This window comes from Myodes glareolus, chromosome 22, assembly GCF_982192425.1.
Source record: "Myodes glareolus chromosome 22, mMyoGla1.1, whole genome shotgun sequence".
In the NCBI taxonomy this organism is placed as follows: Eukaryota; Metazoa; Chordata; class Mammalia; order Rodentia; family Cricetidae; genus Myodes; species Myodes glareolus.
The window spans coordinates 47,046,004-47,067,820 of record NC_142047.1 but is presented as its reverse complement, the minus strand read 5'-3'; the positions used below and the strand labels follow the sequence as shown (position 1 = coordinate 47,067,820).

The 21,817-nt window shown below is 46.4% G+C and overlaps 1 protein-coding gene across 2 annotated transcripts in view; it reads right to left on the bottom strand.

Annotated features, from left to right (window-relative positions):
• Positions 1-8,993: 8,993 nt before the first annotated feature.
• Hsd17b2 (hydroxysteroid 17-beta dehydrogenase 2) overlaps positions 8,994-21,817 on the bottom strand; it is a 67,497-nt gene continuing 54,673 nt past the window's right edge. Inside the window, exons 4-5 of one of the 2 annotated variants that reach the window (XM_048437366.3) lie at positions 16,675-16,812; positions 8,994-9,419 (exon numbers count right to left, since the gene is read on the bottom strand). In XM_048437366.3, coding sequence (XP_048293323.3) covers positions 9,079-9,419; positions 16,675-16,812 — 479 coding nt within the window. In that variant the 3' untranslated portion in view covers positions 8,994-9,078. The remainder of the gene's footprint in view (positions 9,420-16,674; positions 16,813-21,817) is intronic. The other variant, XM_085681784.2, reaches the window with a different exon arrangement.

Here is a 21,817-nt window from a genome sequence, read left to right as displayed (position 1 = left end):
TTTGTTTTCCTTGGAAGTCCTGGGACCAAACCCTCATGGGTAGAGAGGGGTGATTCTACACCCACAGCTGAAGCTGAGGCTTCTTCTGTTTCCTTCTGTGGGGTCTCTGGGATCTGCCTCCTCCAGTACTTTTCACAGTTCAGACCCTGAGGACTGGTCTGAGGACTCAGCTGACACAGCTCAGTAGTAGAGCACAGGCACGCCGTATGCAAAGCCCGAGGTTCGAGCCTCAAGAAAAGCAACTATCTCGGGTTTTCTATCTCCCGATTGACTTCCAAGCCTTCCCCCCATTTCAGCCTTGCCTATCTCATGCAAGACTCTGCTCCCTACTTTGTCTTCCACAGCCCACTCTGCAATTTCAGCCCCACGATGCTCCACCAAGTTAAGTAGTCTGAGGCTTTGCATAAGTGGTTCCCCCTCTCTTTCCCTTCTCACCTCTGGTTGGTCTTCACACAGCCGCTGCCTACCCATGCACCACACCTCCCTCTAGAGCTTTCATCAGTGGGGATCTGGCTCCTTTCCTTCAAAGCTGCCTCTGTGGAACGCGTGTGTGTTCTGCACTGTAAGACTGCCGATGATTTCTCTGTTTTGCTGTAGAGTATTCCACCACGTGTATACGTCTCTGTTAACTTTGTCAGGCGTTTGAGGGGTCAGAGTGGAGTCACGTCAATGTCCCTGAAACCATCATAGACTATCTTAGGCACCCATAGGTGTGCATTCTTCTCGAGCATACACCTAAAAGTGGAACAAGTGTTTATAAGGCATGGTTCTGTGTTTAGCTTTAGTAAACACTTTCTTATGGTTTCTTAAGGTGGTGGCTCTGGGCTTATTTGTGCTCCCTATGTGGAATCCCAGCCAGCAGCGCCTCAGAATGTGACAGTTTTGATGGCAATGTCTTCGGAGAGGCCATTCAGGTTAATAGAGTGGGCACCGATCCAGCGTGAATGGTGTGACTTTAAAAGAGAGCATTTGAGCACAGAGGAAAAGCCGTGTGAGAACAGAAAATGGCCACGTAAAAGCCTCAGCTACCAGTGAGATGGGCTGGGGAGGTGGCCCAGTGACAGAGCATCTGTCTATGCACGCAAAGACCTGGGCTCAGTTTCCAGAAATGAGAAAAACAAACAGGCGGGCCAGCGGGATGGCTCAGTGGGTAAAAGTGCTTGCTGCCAAGCCTGACCACCTGGGTTTGGTCCCTGGGACCTACACGCTGGAAAGAGAGAGCAGACACCTGAAAGCTGTCCTCTGACCTCTGCACATGCTCCACGGCGCACATGCTCCTGCTCGTACACACGCAGTAAGTGCAGGTAAGGAGGCCTTTTTTTTTCATCATTCTTTTTTTTTATCAAAGTTTATTAAAATACAAAAGTCTCCATTTCCGCCCCTCCTCCCAACACCCTCCCACTCCCCCCACTCCCTTCCCTCCTCTCTCTCCATCCCCAATGGCAGTCAGGGTCTCCCACCCTGTGGGTAGTTCAAGCAAGGAGGCCTTTTGAAGTGAAGGAGAAAGGTCAAAGGAGAAACCAATCCTGCTGACTCCTTCACCTTGGTCTTCCAGTCCCTGAACCCAAGCAAATATATTTCTACTTACTCTTTCATCTAATCAGTGTGCTCTGCAAACACTTGGACATGGTAGCAAGCCATCTTCACGGTCAGGTCATCCAGGGTTGCCCTGTGCCCTCAATAACACTTGGATCATCCGCCTCATTTATTTTACCCACACTGAGCATGGGGAATGACGGTGCCTGGAGATTTGCATGTGCATTGCCCTGAAACAGCTAACGGGCTACAGCTGTTCCTTTTAGCATTCTGTACTATTCGCCCTTCACCTTTGAAGGACACCATGCAGATGGGCCCAAGACGCGACTCAGCAGTTGGGTGCTTGCTCCTACTGCCCAAGACCAGAGTTCAGTTCCCAGCACCCTCGCAGAGTGACTCACGTGACTCACAGCTGTCTGTACCTGCAGCTCCAGGGGATCCAACACCCTCTTCTGGTGCACTCATGTGACTCGCGCGCGCACGCACACACATACACACACATGCGCGCGCGCACACACACACACACAGGTTCACTGTTAGGCAGCCAAGTCCCCTTACCTCCCCTGCCCTATAACCCAGCACCACCCCCACAGTCAATCTCTTTGCTAGACAGAGAAGAGCCTGAAGTCCAGTCTAAACTCTTTTTACCAAGCTAGGCATCCATAGAACTGTGCCCCCCAAGTGGACCCCCTTTTATTTATTTCTAATAGGAGTTATAGAGGTCTGGAGACACACTGAAACTTGATCTGGAGAGGACAAGAAGGAACTCCGATTTTGACTGGATGTAGAAGCCCTGAGACAGACGGAACCCTGTCTGTCTCATTGTTTCAATGGCAAGAGCAGAGTCACCCCATTGTAGAGGTGTCTCTTTGTAGGAAAGAAAGGATGAACCGGTGTTCAAGGGTGCCCATTATGTGATACTCAGTGAAATGATGTGAAATCACCCACAGCCTCTGCTCCATAATTTCCAACCGTCCCTCAGCCTTGGCCAGGCTCACCCTCACTTTCTCTCTGGGGGTCTCCATGAAACCTGTGCTCTGGTGTTTCAAAACCAATTGCCTTGTCAACTTGATCCTGCTGCCTGTCACCTCAGCCAAGAACAAGGCTCTTCCTTGTGATCAAGAGCTTGCAGCTTGGTAATAAACTCCTAGCCCGGGTCTGACCTTACAGCCAGGGCCGAGTGGAGAAGCGCTTCCTCCACGCACGTCAGGCTGGGGCTGGCCGTCACTTCTGAAATGTCTAGGCACAAGGACGTCTGAGTCAGAGCCTCACAGGCAGCCTGAAAGGGCACAGTTATTTAGGAAGACCTGTTAGCTCACTTGCACCCTCTGGCCAGTGCAAAGGGATTTTAGAAGCAACAGTGCTGGCAGAATTGGTGGGTGGAGTAGATATCAGAAGGCTGGTCCCCACCCGCTTCTTCTTGCTGGTTTGAAATAGCTAAGATGATTAACACTGGTTATTGGGCTCTTAGAGTTCCTATTCTCAGTTCACACAAAGTAAAAGCTCAAGAAGAACTTGCTGGGAAATGAAGCGCTAGCTCAACTGTGAAGAGCAGACGCTGCTCTTGCAGTTCAAGGTCCAACTCAAGGTCCAAGGGATACGCTGCCCTCTTCTGGCCAATGTGGGTATCTGCACTCACATACCTATATGTATACCTACACAATTTAAAATAAAACAACTCGTAGGAAGGCAGAACAAAAGAAAGGAAGAGGCAGGCAGGCAGGCAAGCACGCAACAGAAATTTATTGACCTGGATTTGCTGGCTGTAATTCCAGCACTCAGGAGAGGCAGGAGAATAAGTTCAAGGCTAGCCATGGATACAAAGCAAGACTCTGTCTCAAAGCAAACACTTGTACCAGGTGACGGTGGCACAAGCCTTTCATCCGAGCACTCAGGAGGCAGGCACAGGTGAGTCTCTGAGTTCGAGGCCAATTTGGTCTGGTCTAGCGAGCACGTTCCAAGACATCCAGGGCTATACAGGAGGAATCATGTCTCACGGGGGGGGGGGGGGGGGGGGGGGGGAGAGAAAGAAAGCACACTCGTGTGGCAGAAGGAATGGGAGTGTAGTGAGTGAGAGATAAATGAAAACAGCTTCAGGGAGCTGAAAATTGGTTCCTTCCTGTTTCAGGGCCAAATGGGGAAAGGAGACAGCCTGGTCCTGGCTTGGCATCTGCGACTTGGTCGGATTGAAATGGAACGGCAGCCAGGAGCTGCAGAGCAGACACGTTTCCATTCTGATCAGGTTGCATAGGATAGAAAATATATGAGCTGGATAAAGAGGTTATGAAATGTCTCCAGTCTCAGAGCTCACTCTGTCTGCCTGGTGTTAGCAGAGCTACACCAACTAGGTTAGCCATCTTTTCCAAGACTATGACAAATACCTGAGACAATCAACTTGTAAAAAGGAAAATTGTTTGGGTTTATGGTTTGGGGCTTCTGATCAATAATCAGTTGACCTTATTGCTTTGGACCTGTGATAAGCAACACATGGTGGGGGTGCCTGTCAGGGTAAAACCACCAACCTCATGACTAAGAAGAGAAAGGGTTGGGATTGTGCCTCCTACAGTTTACACACACACACACACACACACACACACACACACACACATCATATTCCTGTGGACCTGAGGCCTACCACTAGAGCAAACTTCTTTTCTTAACATAATATTTGTTATAATTCTCTAAGAAGTTCATACCTACATGCAATGCATTTTGTTCGTATTTACCCACCACTCCTCCCACTAACTCCTCCCAGAACTCCCTCCCAATTTTCATGTCTTTTTATTTTTATAACCCACTGGGTCCAATTTGTGCTGCCCATACATGCGGGAGTGTGAGGCCACTCACTGGAGCATAGACACACACTTAAAGGAAACAGGCTGTAAGCTCTCTCTGCAGCCGTGAGCTGTCAATAACTCTTTGGCTGGGGGTGAGAGCTCATGAGCCCCTCACCCATCTGTGCTGCAATGCTGACTGGCTTGACCTTGTGCGGGTCTTGTGCAGTCAACCACAGCGGCAAATGCAGCGTCCACAAATGCAGTGGTCCCGTCACGTCCAGGGGACATTGTTTCTCTCAGGTCCTCCCTGTCCTCCGACTCTTACAATCCCGCCACCTCCCCTTCTATGATGTTCCCTGAGCCTTGGAGGTGTGATTTGTATTTATGAGAGCACATTTCACAGACTTTCCCCCAACTCTCAGTAGCACCAAGCTCACAAGCCTTTAGCCCATGAGCTTTTTTTTTTTGAGAAAGTAATTTTATTAAATTATAAAAGTTTCCATTTCCGCCCCTCCTCCCAACACCCTCCCACTCCCCCCACTCCCTCTCCTCCTCCCTCTCCATCCCTAAGAGCAGTCGGAGTTTCCTGCCCTGTGGGAAGTTCAAGTTCCTCCCCCCTCCCTCCAGGTCCAGGAAGGTGAGTATCCGAACAGACTGGATCCCCAAAATCCAGTATATGCAGAGGAAACAAGTCCCAGTGTCATTGTCAATGGCTTTTCAGAAAGACTCCGGGCCAGCCACGTTCAGAGAATCCGGCCACATTCAGAGAATCTGGTAGGATCGCGTCCTCGTTCAGTCCCAGTCCAACTGGTCTTGGTGAACTCTCATTAGATCAGTCCCCTTGTATCAGTGGGTGATCGCATCCCTTGCAGTCCTGATTTACTTTTTCATTTTCTTCCTCCTTCTGCTCCTCATTTGGACCTTGGGGGTCTCAGTCCGGTGCTCCAATGTGGGTCTCCGTCTGTATCGCCATCCATCATCAGATGAAGGTTCCCTCTGGTCTTGCCTTCTTTGCTCACGTTCTCTTTCCTTCTGCTTCTCGTTTGGACCTAGGGAGTTAAGTCCAGTGTTCCAACGTGGGTCCCCGTCTCTATCTCCATCCATCACCAGATGAAGGATCTATGGTGATAAGCAAAATATTCATCAGTATGGTTATGGGCCAAGGCCAGTTCAGGCACCCTCTCCTCTGTCCAGAGAACAATCTGGGGATCTCTCCTTGGACCTGGGAGCCCATGAGCTTTTGAGGGATAGCAAAATCCAAACCATACATCAGCTTCCTCTTGATTACGGTTTATACAGTATATCTTTTTTTTTTTTTTAAAGAAAGAAAATCCCTTTACCATCCATCTTGGGCTGTTTCTCCTACTAATTATTCTCCAGTTTCCACTGTCTTGGTGGTTATTCGTTCTTCAGAGCCTACAGCTGCCCCCTTCACCTATGGAGCATGGCCACGTCACTAGGGGACCCTGTTTCCCATAGATAACAACAATTGTCAATCACCTCATTCAGAAGAGCAATTTTTTTCATGTTACCTGTGCAACTTCCTGTTGCCTCTGGATGAGTTAGAATGCCCCTGTGGTCGGCGCGCTATGGAGACAGAGATATGGAGACAGAGCTATGGAGACAGAAGTTAAGCTCTGCCATTAGGCAGTAGTGATGAGGAAAAGGGTTTGCATGTTCAATGAAGAAGAAAAAGATTCTGGATACGTTCAGTCACAGGTAGCTGAGCCCACAGATAGAGAGGCCCAACTGTATTTTTCTGCGTCCTGCGTACTTAGCTCTTGAGCATCAGGCTACCTCTTTTGGTTTTGGTCCCCTCCCCACCCCCACAGCTTCTAACTCAGTGCTCTTGCTTTATGATATGGCGATGTGAGGTTGTCTCTCGCCTCTGAAGGATATTAGAACCTCGGTTATGAAAAAGGGAACGCTGGCTGCCAAGAGACAGGGATGGGTCAAGACGCCCCCCACTCCTTTCCCTGAACACATCCCAACGCTGTGCATTAGCGGCCCCCACTCCCAGCCTCTGTCGCCTCACAATCTCCTTCAACTTTGTATTCACAGCTGCCCCGAGAAGGGGAATGTTATGTCCCTTTTCATCATTTCACCGAGGACAAGAATGAAAGGCCCATGATGGCACAGAATTACCGTTCTTTTTAGATTATTTGAAGCACTAATGAGCCATCTTTCCCCCAATTTTCCAAAGAAATATAAGTGTCGAGTGTAATTTCCAAACAAGAGATTTTGACAACTTGAACACTGCGTAACTAGGGAGAAAGAACGTCTCAAGGAAAGGACATGGACACTGACGCCGTTCATCCCTTCCTGCAGATGGCCTTGCTTTCTTGGGAAGGGGCAGCCTGGGGGGAGGTGTCACATGGAGTGCCAGGGCAGCCTGGGGGAAGGTGTCACATGGAGTGCCAGGAGGTCTTCTTCCTGACAGCTGCCCGCACACTGTAATAAAACCCCCGCACATGATGTGTGTCAGGCTGAGGATGAAGGAAGAGATGCTCTCTTCTCCTGGTTTCTAGTTTTCCCATTATAATTACCTCTTGATTGTGTGACAAACCACATGGCCTCTACAAGTCACTAACAGCTAATGTAGCTAAGGATGTGTCCCCATCCCCTCCCTAGCTCCTCACCCACTTAACAGGGAACTGTCTATACCTGCTGACCTTAACAGCCCATCCCTGTGCAGTGAAGAGCTTCTAGCCTGTGTAGCTTGTCCTCTGGAACCCAAACTTAGGAGAACAAGTGGCGTCCATCCAGGATGGAAAGGTGGCCCCTTCCTTTGACCTGTCACTTCCTTCATTGGAAGATCGTGGCTCCGCTAGAGGGAGCCTTGAATGAGACGCTGGAACTGCATCACCAGCCTCCAGTCATGGGAGAAGCTGCCTAGAGCTCCTAACTGGTCCACTGCTGTTGTGTAGGGGGATACTGCTTATTCGTTTCCCGACTGCCCAGACCCAAATAATGACACAAAAAAAAACATATTAATTACAAAACTGCTTGGCCAATGACTTAGGCATATTTCTAGCTAACTCTTACATCTTTAATTAATCTATTCCTATTATTTTGTATTTTACCATGAGATTCATGGTTTACCAGTAAAGTTCCAGGGCATCTGTCCCCTTCGTCAGCTACATGGTGTCTCCCTGACTCCGCCTACTTTCTCTCTATATCTCTGTTTGGATTTCCCACCTGGCTTTACTCTACTAAGCCACTGGTTGAAACAGCTTCTTTAATAACCAATGGTAATAAAACATATTTATAGCATACAGAGGGGAATCCCACATCACTGCATTTAAATATTAGCCATCTCCATAAAAAAAAATTAACAGTAACAACACACACAAACACACACATAAAAAAAAACCCCAAACAAACAAAAAGCCATTCCCAGGCCAAAATGCAGCATGTTTCAACTTAGAGCCTTCTCTGTATGGAAGTCACTCGCCTAAGGTCACCAGGGAGGAGAGTACAGGGTGGTGCCGAAAAGAGAGGTAAGCTACACTCAGCAAGGACACAACCTGTCACCAAAAGAAGAGGGTGAGCGAAGACTGTAGCTAGAGAAGAATGTCTCTGAAATCTCCCAGGAAAATTTCCCATAGCTGGAGCACCCCACCACACAGACGAACCCTGGAAAGAGCAGGTCACTTAACACAAAAGCCATGAGCTACTTGCTGGTCTTCCAGAGACGGTAGCTCCGACCTCTACCCTTCGCAATATAGTAACAAAGCTGCCTGATGATCCAGGGCAGAATTTTTTAAGCACGTTAGATAGAATGCAATTTATACTGTTATTCTGCTCACTCTGATCCCAAAATCTAGACCCTGAGTGACTGGATGAAATTAGGGGTCTACTGTGGGAATCAGCATATTTTTTTTTACCTGTTTCAGGGGAAACAAAGGATTTCTTTCACAATGTTTCTGCTTACTGGCCTGTGCCTGGTCGCCATAGAGGCCCATACCATTATGCAAAGAGATTAAATTGTGTTAATACCAATACACTAGTCAGCCTGTAGTCCCTGTATGGAGGAGTGTTTTTGAAGTTGGAGTCATCGTTTAATAAAAACAATTTAGGGAGAAGGGCACCCTGGTGGCTGTGCATAGCCCCAGCTACTCAGGAGCCTAAGGCAAGGGCATCTCCTGAGCCTCAGAGTTAGAAACCAGCCTGGATAATACAACGAAACTGTCTCAAAATAAGACTCCATTTCACGAGGCTACAGCTTCTATCAATGGTGGCTCTCTGGAGCTTTCCACCACCCTGATCTTCAGCCATCAGTGTTACAGCAAGACTAGCCTGTACCAGAAAGGTTATATATATTTGCGAAGGACTCAGGTAGTTGTTAGCACCTTTGAGGAAGAAGTAGTGATCTGTTTGGGTAGGTCCCATTGATTTGTTGAGAAATAACACCAGTGCGCACTTACTAGCATTCAGTACGGTATAAACACACGTCTTAATGTGCCGGGAAAGGGATACTCGCTGTGGGTTTTGGTTTATTGATATAGTCACTGCCCTGAAGTGGGCTAGAACTGAAGGTCCGGCATCTGGGAGGAAAACGTGCTCTGGTTGGTGTATGGTTGCAGGAGGTCTCAGCAGCACCCTGCACGGTGCTCCCTGGTGCTCTCTAGCCCCTCCTGCCACTACAGCAAAAGGAACCAACAGGTTTCAAACTACGAATTTGAGGTAGAAAATGAGTTTAATAAGGGGTTTCCCTCTCATCCTAAGAACATGACATTTCCTACCCCCCTGGGGCCTTGTTCTTCTAACTCGATGTCCTTAGAGCTCTTGGCTTGTATCTTGAACTAAAACATTTGTGTAGCACATAGTCCAATACGCTGGTTGGGAAGTAGGAGCTAAGGCAGATCCATTGGTAAGTCAGTTTCCCTGGGGTATAAAACGAAGAGGGGTTCTTGGCAGAAATGGCGTGCTGGATGTCCCAGAGCACAGGGGTGAGGTCTGGGCAGGACCTGGTTTTCATGATCTGGAGAAAACTCTTCTTTGTATGGATATAGTCCTGGCCATAGTCATCCTGTGTCTCTTGTGAAATGTCATCCAGAATTTCCTTCTCCATCTTATCCCAAGTGTCAGGTGAGCCTGCAACGTCTGGAACACAAGAAGCAAAGGAGGCTCAGATTCTGGGTTGACTCAGATTCAGAATAAACTGGGGAGGCCAGGATGGATTGTGGAGGCAAGTCAAGGGATTATGGACTAGCTCTTCTGGGAAAGATCGGTGCTTGTTAATGCCTTCTAAAAAAAAAAGTCAATTTTCTTTTGTTTTTTGAGATTATAATCACATCCTTTCTCTCTTCCCTGTCCTCCCATACGCTCCTACTTTCTCTACGTCCTCCCATATAACCCTGCTTTCTCTGTCTCAAACTAATGCTATTCATATGTATGTTTTCAGGACTGGCCATTTAAACATGATGTGGGAGAATTGTCAGTATTCTGTCAATCATATTTTAATAAAACACTGATTGGCCAGGCAGGCAGTATAGGCGGGAAAACCAGACAGGAAGTAGAGGTGATGCAATGAGAACAGGAGAATTCTGGGAAGCAAGGAGGTTCCTCTGCCATTCCTGTGCAGACCACTGAGGAGGCAGCATGTAATCTGCCCTGCTGAGAAAGATACGGAGCCATGTGCTAACATAGATAAGGATCATGGGGTAACATAAGTTATAAGAGCTAATAAGTAGACTGACCTAATGGGTCAATCAGTTTATAATCTTATGGAGTCCCGTCTGTGATTTTCTTTGGGGTTTGCCTGTTGTGGAATACCGGGCGGGACAGAAACCCCAACAAGCCGGCCCTCATGTTACATAAACATGCCAGAGTGGATGGGGAAACCCACTTGTAGTGATATTTCATCTGTATTTTAATTACTGCCTGAAGATCAGATGGTAAAACAGCCGCACTGGTCAGCCATACAGACCATGCAGTGGTGCTTTTAATCCCAGTAGCCACACTAGTTAGCTATAGATGTTGGGCAGTGGTGGTACATGCCTTTAATCCCAGTGCTGGAGAGGAATATAAGACAGGAGGAGACAGGTCTCAGCTCAGTCTCAATCTGAGGATTCATAGAGGCAGGATCGCCATTTCGGTCTGAGGTAGAGGCAAGAGCCAGTGGCTGGCTACTTTGCTTTTCTGATCTTCAGGTTGAACCCCAATATCTTTCTCTGGGTCTTTTATTATTCATGCTACACCCACTCTTCCTCAGATCTACACAAAGAACTACAGGCAACTAATGGATGCTGAGAGTGGTAGAACTAAGGGATGCTGAGTGTGGTAGAACTAAAGGATGCTGGGAGCAGTAGAACTAAGGGATGCTGAAGGTGGTAGAACTAAGGGATGCTGGGAGCAGTAGAACTAAAGGATGCTGGGAGCGATAGAACTAAGGGATGTTGAAAGTGGTAGAATTAAGGGATGTTGGGAGTGATAGAATTAAGGGATGCTGAGGGCGGTAGAACTAAGGGATGCTGAGGGTGGTAGAACTAAGGGATGCTGGGAGTGGTAGAATTAAGGGATGCTGGGAACGGTAGAACTAAGGGATGCTGGGAGCGATAGAACTAAGGGATGTTGAAAGTGGTAGAATTAAGGGATGTTGGGAGTGGTAGAACTAAGGGATGCTGGGAGCAGTAGAACTAAGGGATGCTGGGAACAGTAGAACTGAGGGATGCTGGGAGTGGTAGAACTAAGGGATGCTGAGGGCGGTAGAACTGAGGGATGCTGGGAGTGGTAGAAGTAAGGGATGCTGGGAGTAGTAGCATTAAGGGAGGCTGGAAGTGATAGAGAGTTCTCCAAGAAGAGCACACAATGAACCACTTGGAACCAAATGTGAGCTCTATACATTCTTTATACAATGTGTGCTTCATAACACAGAATGTGTGCTGATTCTTATTTTTAAATCTACTAATGAGGCTGGAGAAATGACATAGTGGTTAAGAGTACTTGATGCTTTTGTAGATGACCCTGGTTTCCCAGCACCCACACCAGGTGACTCATAACTGCCTGTAACTCTGTCTTCAGGGCATCTGACACCGTCTTCTGACCTACACAGGCACCTACACACTTGGGGAGCACATACAAACACACACACGTACACATAAAATAAAATAAATCCTTTAAAATTAAATATGGGTGAGGAGGGATGGTTGGAATTTTCACAAACTGAATAACCCAAGTAATGAACTAGCAGACCAAATACAGAACAGAACTTGCCCGGAGGTCCCCTCTTAGCCCCTTCTTCTCAAACTATCACTGTCCTTACTAACAAGGTGGACTCACTCTACCTGTTTTGAACATTTACTCTTTGGTGCCAGCCTTTTACTCAGCATTGTGTGTGTGTGTGTGTGCGTGTGTGTGTGTGTGTGTGTGCCACAGAGAAAGAGATGCATCCACATGTGATATGCCCATTCTCTTTATTGCATAGATTTCCAGTGCATAAATATTGCCAAAATTTGTGGATCTGATATATTGCAATGAAACTTTGTGTTGTTTTTTTGTTTGCAGCTCTTACAGATATGGCTGATACGATCATTTTAGCACATGTCTTTTGATGGCAATTATATGTGTAAAACAAAATGTCTTCAATGTATCATCTAATATACGATCCATTCTGTGTGCATAAGTATGTAAATACATCCTATATACAGCATACACATATAACTTATTAAATATACAAAGAGTACCTACTTCTGTGTTGAAAATTTAGTATGCAGCTTAAAATGCCTTCTGTATGTAATTTTAAGTATTAAATATGTTTTAATACAATTTCAATATACATTTGAATTTTATTATGCAAATGACATGCTTAAATAGAAAAGTATTTTAACATATAATGTCTGCTTAGTATATGAAATTAAATAAAACATATTGACTTTAAAACATAGCAACAATGTCTGCTTATTTTATAAGTGAGTATCAAGAGACGTGAGCATCTTTAAAGCCAATCTCCTTTGATGAAACTAACAGTTGTGTGCTCTCTACACGTCCTCCTTATTCCTATGCTTGTGCACGCAGAAGCCTGCATTTCCTTTTATCAGGGAGGAACAATAAAGGGTACATTCTGCACTTTCCTAGTCAAAAGCTATAGATTTGAGCTGTGATTTGAAGCAGAGCAATAGACTTGCGTTAGACCACTTTCAATCAGCCCCTTTCCCATCATAGCGTTGCCATTCAGCCTTGGCTAGGGTTTGCCGCTGCAACACTGCCGTCCACAGACTCACAGCATATACCTGCTATATGTGGACTTTGTTTTCTGCAGGCTAGGGTTCCCCAAAGTGCAGACAGTTGGTTAAAAAAAAAAAGCTTGCGTATTTTTAAAATTTTAATAGCTAACACCATATCACCCTTCAAACATGCCACGGCCTCCACACTCTATCCCACAGGTATGCAGTGACTGGTTGGATGGCTGTGGGATGCACCCTCGTCTGCTACTGTATGGATGGCTATATGAAGTGCTGGATCCCCAAAGTCCAGTGATGCTGAGGAATATAAGCAAACATCAAGTGGTCCATTTCTCTTCATGAAGACAGTACTGCAGGTAGAGAAATAATTATCCAACAACTGATTTGGAGGTTTAGCCTTGCAAAACATTTTTTGCTTACTTGTTGCGTCCCTCCTGCCACCTCTCTCTAACCCCTGCTCTCAAAAGCTATAGAGAATTTCTCTGTCGCTTTTCACTTCATTAACTTATAAAAGTTATATTCATTGGTGTGTGTGTGCGTGTGTATGTGTGCCTGCCTATGTGAATGCTGAATGTTGTAATGTTGTGTTGGGAATGGGATGGCCCATGTCCCCAAATGCTCGTGTGAAAGCCAGAGGACACCTTTCAGAATCAGATCTCTTTTCACACTATGTTGGTTCTGGGATTTGAACTCAGGTCGTCATGCTTGGCATCAAATGACTTTTCTCACAGATTCATCTCTCCCACCTATTCATGAACTAACTGCATTTGAGAATACACGGTTAGAGTCCCCAATGCTCCCCCTACCCAGTGACAAAGCCACCAGCCTTTTGTCAACCACCATCTATTATTTTAGGCACACACAACCCACCCATCCCCTGGCACTTTGGAGCAGCATATAACCTGTCAATCTAACCTGAACCCAAATCCCACCTCTGCTTTGTATCATCTTTGTGAAGAGGGAATTCCTTAACTTGAACACTGAATTTTTTCACTACGAGAAAAATATGGAAATGTTCTGTTGCCTCCTTCCTCCATAGATGAAAACTGAGTGGAAAAATGCAGGAAAGTAGCAAGTTTAATGTGTGCACCTCGGCCATTTTTATTGTAGGGCACTGGGGAAAATCTGATCTGCGTCTTTTTTTCTGTTTTTAGACTCTTGGTGCCTATTGTTTGTAAGTTCCTTTCTTGCTTCCACCTTCAGTTAGGCGAAAACACAGGGGATGGCTCTCTAGCCCACCCTCTGCTCTCTGGCTCCCTGCCTTTGGGGACTCATCAAGCATGAACTGCAAACAGAGATAGCCTGGTAGGAAAGACAAACCCAGATAGAGGCTCTGGTTATCTGTCCTCCAACTCCTCCCCATCACATTGTGCCAGGAGTCTGCACTGGGGCATATCACCCACTTCATCTTGGGGTGCCCTCACCTGGAGAATGTCAATTAAGTCTTCCCTGTATATAATAAAAAATAGAAGAGATTCCCAAAAAAGATTACATTTTAAAGGTTTTTTTTGTTTTTATTTTTTTGTTTTGTTTTATTTTGTTTTTTTTTTTTTTGTGGTTGTTGTTTTGTTTTTAAGCCAGTGTTTCTCTGTATAACAGTCCCAGCTGTCCTGGAACTCACTCTATAGACCAGGTTGGCTGCGAACTCAAGAGATCCACATGCTTTTACCTCCCAAGTGCTGGGATTAAAGGCATGTGCCACCACCATCCATTGTAAGGTGAGGAGGTAGGTACCCTTTGGAATGGAGGGGATTGGAGGGAAATGGTTTTAAAGGGGCTTCTGGGTGCTGGTTTTATTGTTGGCCTTAGTACATGAATGCTTGTGTTAAGTTGTTAAATGGTGACTGTCACACCTTTGCCTATGTCTATGATATAGTCCTTCATGGAAACAGTAAGGTCAGCTTCCCCAGCATGTGTGAGAGAAGGTGTTGTGCCTGCTAAGAGCAGGTCCCCAGAAATGTCAGCAGCAAGACTTCTCTGAATCCCTTAAGGTACAACTTAATACCAGCTTGCTCCTTTTTACAAAGGGAACCTTATGTGGATATGCTGGAATTTTCCTTTGGCCCCTGGGCCTAACCTAACCCTCAGTCCTACCGCCAGGTGTCAAAGTTCAGTTCAGGGACAGCAAGATGGCTCAGTAGGTAATGACACTTGGCACCACGTCTGACAGCCTGAGTCGGATCTCCGGGAATCACACAATGGGAGAAAAAGGACCAATCCCCAAACCTTGTCCTCTGATCTCCAAGCACACACCATAACATGTGGGTGTCTGTACATACATACATACATACATATATGCACAAAATAATAAATGTAAAAAATATAAGCGCAATGGAACATTTCCTTGGTCTACCAGCTCCCTGTTGGCATTCCCCTCTCTAGAACATTCTTCTTTCTCTTCCACTCTGGTCTAGCTTTGCTCCACTCTTCCTCTCTATTGACTTCCCCCAATTCACCTCCCTGCTGGAGACGTTGGACTAGAAACCCTTCCATAGACACCATCCTCTCTCCGTTTCAAAAATGGCTAATATTCCTTTTTATGTTCTTATTGGTTCCTGAGCTTCCTCTACATCCCAGTGAGGTTTCCATCTGTCAGGTGCTTCCGGCCCAATGTTCAGGTTTTCTTCATAGATTTTTATCTTGTGCCCTTGGCCTGACATGGACACCTTCAGGGTTTATTCTTCAGTGGTTAACAACCCCTTCGGTGTGTGATCTTGATTTGACCATCTTCCCTCACCTTCACTGACATGACCAATTAAATGTTTTATGGTCCAGGAAAAAAAAAAAAACAGGGATGAACCTTCTGTCTTGGCCCAGAGTTCAGAAATTAAAGAGGGAAGGGGCAAGGGCAGCATCTCCCAGGATGGAAGGGGATAGTTCTGTTCTCTGAAGGAGTTAGGAAGGAAACGCTGTTTTCAAAACACAGTGAAGGAAGCCATCTTGTAGGGAGAAGGGGGGTTCTGATGTTACCCAGCGCATCTGCTCAGTTTGTTTAGCAAGTCTCCAAGTCTAGATGAACGAGCCCAGCAAGAAGCTGATGGACACCACGTTGGAAGTGGCGTGAAGGTGGTTCAGGAAAATCAGTGAGAGTCCATTGGGGTCATTTCTGAGCTGTGCACTCACAGAGAAAAATAAACCTTGGGCACAGAAGAAGGGGACACGGGGAAGTTCGAGAGTGGGCGTTCGAGGAGCTAGGTTTGTACTCAATGTGGCTTCTAGTTTGTTTACAGCTTCTGAGCCCTCTCGTTCACTTCCAGGAAAGAAGCCCAGAAAAGAATCATCCAGAGAAGGCTCTTGCTTCTTAAAGGTTAGATGAAGCTCACCTTCCCACTGAGCGTGGGCTAACTCTCTCCAAACTCCTATACTAAGAGACTGACCGTTCTTTAGCCCAGCATTAGCAGTATCGAGCCCTAATTTAGAAAGACGTAAGCCCTCCCAAACACCTTCTTGAAAAGGCTCACTGCCTGAGAACTTACTACGTTCCTAGCAAACACCCCTGATAGCAGCCCTCGGCTGCTCTTAATTGGAGCATCTACTCGAAAGGTTGCTCAGTTGTATGTTAATGTGTGCCCTGCAACTCAAGGCCCTGAGAGCTTGCTCCTTTGGGGAAGCCTCTGGAATGATCAGGCCTGTCTCCCAGCTTCTGTGGAGGGGCAAAGTCCTAACATGACAACATCTTCCTCCACACCGACCAAGCCTTTGTACTTTTATATTTGCATGGCTTGACTGAGCCTTGCTCTCCCCACTCCCTCAGCTCCATTTAAATAGCCAAGTCATGGCTGGAGAGATGGCTGAGCAGTTAAGATGGTTTGCTGCTATTGCCAGCGGTCAGAGTTCAGTTCCCAACATTCACCTGGGAATTGAACTTTAGTTCCAGGGGATCCAACATCCTCTTCAGACCTGCCCAGTGGACACATGTGTATGTCCACACAAACAGACAGACATGCACACACATAAATAAAAATAAAATATTTAAAACACCCAAATGCCATCTACACAGTCAGTTAAGTTAGAACTTAGTTCCTATCGAATGAAATAAGTTTTCATGCCTAATGCCTGGCTGTGTTCATCTCTGACAACCCTGTAGGGGTCAATGCGTGTCATAACTGACCAAGAGGAATGTCAGGGTCCCCCTTAGGGTGAACATCACAGAGCTCTTGGTCTCATGCACCTACTTGTTTGGAAACCTCCTGGTTGGATGATAGCAACTTTGATTCCCCACTTGGAAAGCTCCAGTCTGGAGATTGACGAGAACATGGTCAAAGCTGCCTTTGTGGAGCAGTACGCGGCCATCATTTTTATCGGAATCTCCGCTGTGGGAAGAATGGGAGAAAAAAAAAATTAGGTTTGATATTTTCACTCATTCATCCAATAAATATTTAAACTACCTAAGTGTATGTCAACTGATGTCAACAGTGAGCAAGTCAGGCAAAGGTAAACAAGGTCCTGCTGAATCCAGCTGAGCTCATATCCTTGGTCGCTCCCGTTGTATGGATGTGTTTGTTTCTAAACGGAACACGGCAGATGTGGGATCAGCAGTATCGACTACCTAGCTCATGGCCTCCGGCTTTACCAGTACCATTTTGGGGGAGTTGGATGGGACCCACCCTTCAGCCCACCTCGTCAATATCCAATAAGTTAGACTTAATACTAGTTGCAACGAGGAGCCGTACATGCCATAGTGAACGATGGGGCACGTCTGTAAAGAACATGAGAAGTATCTTAGTCTGTGGTGGAACACATGTTCACTGCCCTGCCTAGATCCCAGTTAGCGTAGTACCTGAGCCTGAAGCTGGGTTAGGTCTTAGACCAGGAGGGGACTTTAGAAGGGGCACTAAGAGGAAACAAGAAAGTGGAAGTACTCTGTTTGGAATAACGGGCTCTGCAGGTGTGGTTAAGGTGTGATGACTACGTAGGCGTGTCCCGGACTAGCAGGATGCGCCTTCAGTAGCTGGAGAGATAGCTCAGTTGGCACAGTGTTTGCCATGCAAACATAGGAACCTGAATTCAGATCCCCAGCACACAGGTAAAATGCAAGTGGGGTGGTGCATGTCTGTCACCACAGCACTGGAGAAGCGAAGGCAGGCAGGTCCCTAGAGCTCACTGTCCATCCAGCCTAGGGGCTACAGCGAGGTCTCGCGTAATTCCAGGGAGTGGAAAGCTGAACAAAATTGAGTGTGTGTTCTTGGTTATGACTGCAATTATGTAAAATTCTAAAACACTCAAACTAATCTATAGTGAGAGAACATGTCCATGGTCACAAGATGGAAGAGCTACAGACTGAGTTGTGTTCTCTAAAGTTTAGATATTGAACCTTGGCCTGGAGAGATAGCTCGGCAGTGAAGAACACATAGTGCTCTCAGAGGGAATCTGAGTTCATTTCCCAGCGCCTCTGCCACCTGTAACTACAGCTCCAGGGAATCCCATGTCCTCTTCTGGCCTCTGTGGGCGTGGTCCTCACATGCTCACAGACTTACACATCGGCACACGCATGCTCACAATTAAAAACAAAAGTAAAATCTTCAACTGAAACTTAATAGGATTATATTTGGAGACAGGGACTTTGGAACATGATTAAGTCATAAGGATGGAGCCCTCATGGTGTGATCAGCGGCCCTTTAAAAGGAGACACTAATAGCTTCTTCATTTATATTCTCTGTCCCTGTTTCTCTCTGTCTGTCTCATGTGTGTGTGTGTGTGTGTCCATAATACAAGAATACAGTGACAAGGTAGTGTCTGCAATTTGGAAGACAGTTCTCACCAGCCCCTGACCCTACCAGCGTCTTGACTTCAGACGTCAACCCGCAGAACTGAAAGAAAAAAAACTTTTGCTGTTTGAGCCACCCAGTCTGCAGATGAACTCAGGAGATGAGGAGAAGCAAGAGAAAGAGAATCTTCTAAGCAGGTTGGTGGTAGTGCCAGTGCCCTGGGGATGTAAGCATGTCTAAAGTTACCTGATTGCGCACGTTAAATGTAAGCTGTCTAATGTACATCCATCTCAACTCTTAAAAACAGTTCTCATACAGGGGAAACCACAGCACTACGACAGCCTGTGGATGCTTCAGCAAAATCCAGGAAAGGCTTAATGTCTATTTTCTTCTTCCCAAAGCTTCAGGGCATGCCCACAACTTTCCACGAGGGACTGGGACTCCTGTGTCCCCTGGCTTAGCTTCCCGTGTCCTGGTTTATCTCCTGTGTCCCCTGGCTTATCTTCCTATGTCCTGGTTTATCTCCTGTGTCCCCTGGTTTATCTTACCGTGTACCCTGGTTCTAACGATTTTCCAGCTTCTGCAACCTCCACCAAGCAAACATGACTTTTGCAAGCATCTGCTGATATTTTGCAAGCGACTCCTTTTCCTGGCCAAAGTCTCTCTTCTCCTTCTAGACAGACATACTTCACCGTGGGAAGACAGCATTTTAGCTCTGAGCCCCTTTATGAGAATCCTACCTCTCCTCATACTTGAAGCTTTTAGTAAAAGTACTTGAGACCACAATGCATGCCTGAACCTAAGTATATCACAAGACCACTCATTTTTTAGATATATACAATGTTTACTACCACTTCTATGAAGTATTACAAGAGAAAATTCAGTTAGTTGGCTTTTAAAAAATGCCTTGATTTTATCGTTTTATGTTTCCTTCTTTAATTTTTTTTAATTTAAATTTTTTGCATTTTACATTCTAACCCCAGTTCCCCCTCCCTCATCTTCTTCTACCTCCCCCCATCCCACTCCCATCCACTTCTCAGAGGAGGTAAGGCTTCCCTTGGGGAGTGAGATACCAAGTTGAGGCAGGACCAAGCCCCTCTCCCACTGAATCAGGCTGGGCAAGGTATCCCATCGTAGGAAATGGGGGGGGAGGCCAAATCATGCACCAGGACAAGTCCTGATCCCACTCAACCCCCCTCCCAGGCAAACAGATCAAGCCACATAACTGTCACCCACGTTCAGAGGGTCTAGTTCAGTCTTGTGCAGGCTCTCCAGGTGTCAGTCTGGAGTCTATGAGCTCCCACCAGCTAGGGTCAGCTATCCCTGTGGTTTTCCCCCATCATGATCTCGACCTCCCCTTGTTCATCTGATCTCTCCTCCCTCTCTTCAACTAAGCTCCAGGAGCTCAACCCAGTGCTTAGCTGTGGATCTCTGCATCTTCTTCCATCAGTTACAGGATGTAGATTCTATAATGGCAGTTATAATCTGATTACACTAATCTGATTACAAGGGAAGGCCAATTCAGGCATCATCTTCACTAATGCTAGGGCCTTAGCTAGGGTCAACTTTGTGAATGCCTATGTTCATAGCAACGTTATTTGTAATAGCCAGAACCTGAAAACAACCTAGATGCCCCTCAACCAAAGAATGGATAAAGAAAATGTGGTACATTTACACAATGGAGTACTACTCAGTGGTAAAACAAACAAACAACAACAACAACAACTAACAATGGCATCTTGAAACTTCCATGCAAAAGGATGGCACTAGGATAAACCATCCCTGAGGTAACCCAGACCCAGAGTAGGCGGGGCCAGAGAGACACCAAGTAGCTGCCGAAGGAGAAAGAGGCTGGAACGCCGCCCAGAAAGACAAACACAGCATGTACTCACTCATAAGTGGATATTAGACATAAAGCTAAGGATAATAACCAGGCTACAGTCCACAGCCCCCAAAAAGCTAGGTAAAAAGGAGGACCCTAAGAGGGACATTCATGGAGGACCCCAGGAAGGGGAAATAGTTCAGATCTCCTGGGTAAACTAGAAGGGGGTAGAAGGGAGTGGGTGGAAGATGGGAACATGTGTGGACCAGATGGCCAAGTTGTGGGAGGGACAGAGAAAAGGAGCAATGAAAGAGATATCATGATAGAGGGAGCCATTATGGGGTTAGGGAGAAGGCTGGTGCTGAGACCGCTCATTTTTAAGGGAGTCTTAAGTCACTGCCTCATCACTACCTCGTGGTCGCCGTGGTAGGATAGACCCTTGTTGCTAGTGGGCTTTCATCACCCTCTTCCCGGACCTCTACACAAACTGACTTCACCTACGCAAGGAGACAATGTGGATTATAAGTAAGGACTAAGGCACATTGCGTGGGACTGGCTTCTTATTTTTTCAGTCTTAAGTAGAGCTAGGATTTGAACACAGGAAGTATTCATTCCAGACTCCATATTGTAGCCTCTATCTGTTAACTTGCCTCCTGGCTGGCCAACCTCCATCACCCATGGAAATCACGAAAAGAAGAACATGTAGCTTAACACCCATGATCTGCAGCTGACACACAGCTAAGTGTGACTCTTTTTGGTGGGGAAGGGAGATTTTCAAGACAGAGTTTCTCTATTTAGCCCTTGACTGTCCTGGAACTTGCTCTGTAGACCAGGCTGGCCTCAAACTCACAGAGATCCACCTGCCTCTGCCTCCCAGGTGCTGGGGTTAAAGGTGTGCGCCACCACTGCCTGGCAAGAGTGTGACTCTTGTGCAAGTTTCTGTTCTTGGGACTTTTGCACCAACCAAAGGAAGTAGCCAGATGACAGATAAAATAATCATGTAAAAATAAAAAAAAATCACTTAGAGATCATTTGGTCATGTGTGTGGAGAAGGAAGTCAATTGCGTCAGAGGCTGTTGGAGGGCAGGTGACATTTCCTCTGTTAAACCTCGGAGCTCTTCCTTTCAAGTGATGTGTCACTCTGTCTGTCTGTCAGCCCGTCTGTTCTTAAGAAATAAGTAATTTATGTTTATATGCCTCTGTCTTTTAACCCAAAAACTAAGAATCGTGGGGCTGGGGAGACGAATCAATTAGTAAAGTCCTTGTCTGAATTCAATCTCCAGTACCAATGTGGGGGTGGGGAGGGTGACAAGAACAGTGGAACATACTTGTCATCCCAGTGCCAGGGAAGTCAGAGATAGGATGCTACCCTGGAACTTACTGGTTAGTCAACTCAGCTTACTTAGTGGGTTCCAGACCAATGAGAGACTTTGTCTTTAAAAAGTAAACCTGGACAATGCCTGAGGAACAATAACTAAGCTTGCCCTTCTAGCCTCATATACACTTGTGTACACAAACACCTCTCTTCTTTTCTCTTTCTCCCTCCCTCCCTCTCTCTTCCTCCCTCCCTCTGTCTCTCCCTCCCTCTCTCTCTCTCATTCTCCCTCCCCCTCTCCCTCCCTCTCTCTCTCCCTCCTTCCTTCTTTCCCTCCCTCTCTCTCTCTCTTACACACACACACACACACACACAAGGAAACCATTGACAGGACATGCACCTGTAGGGCAGATGAGAATTTAAATGGCTAACACAGCGTCAACACAAAGTTAGGACCCTGCAAAGGCTTCCCG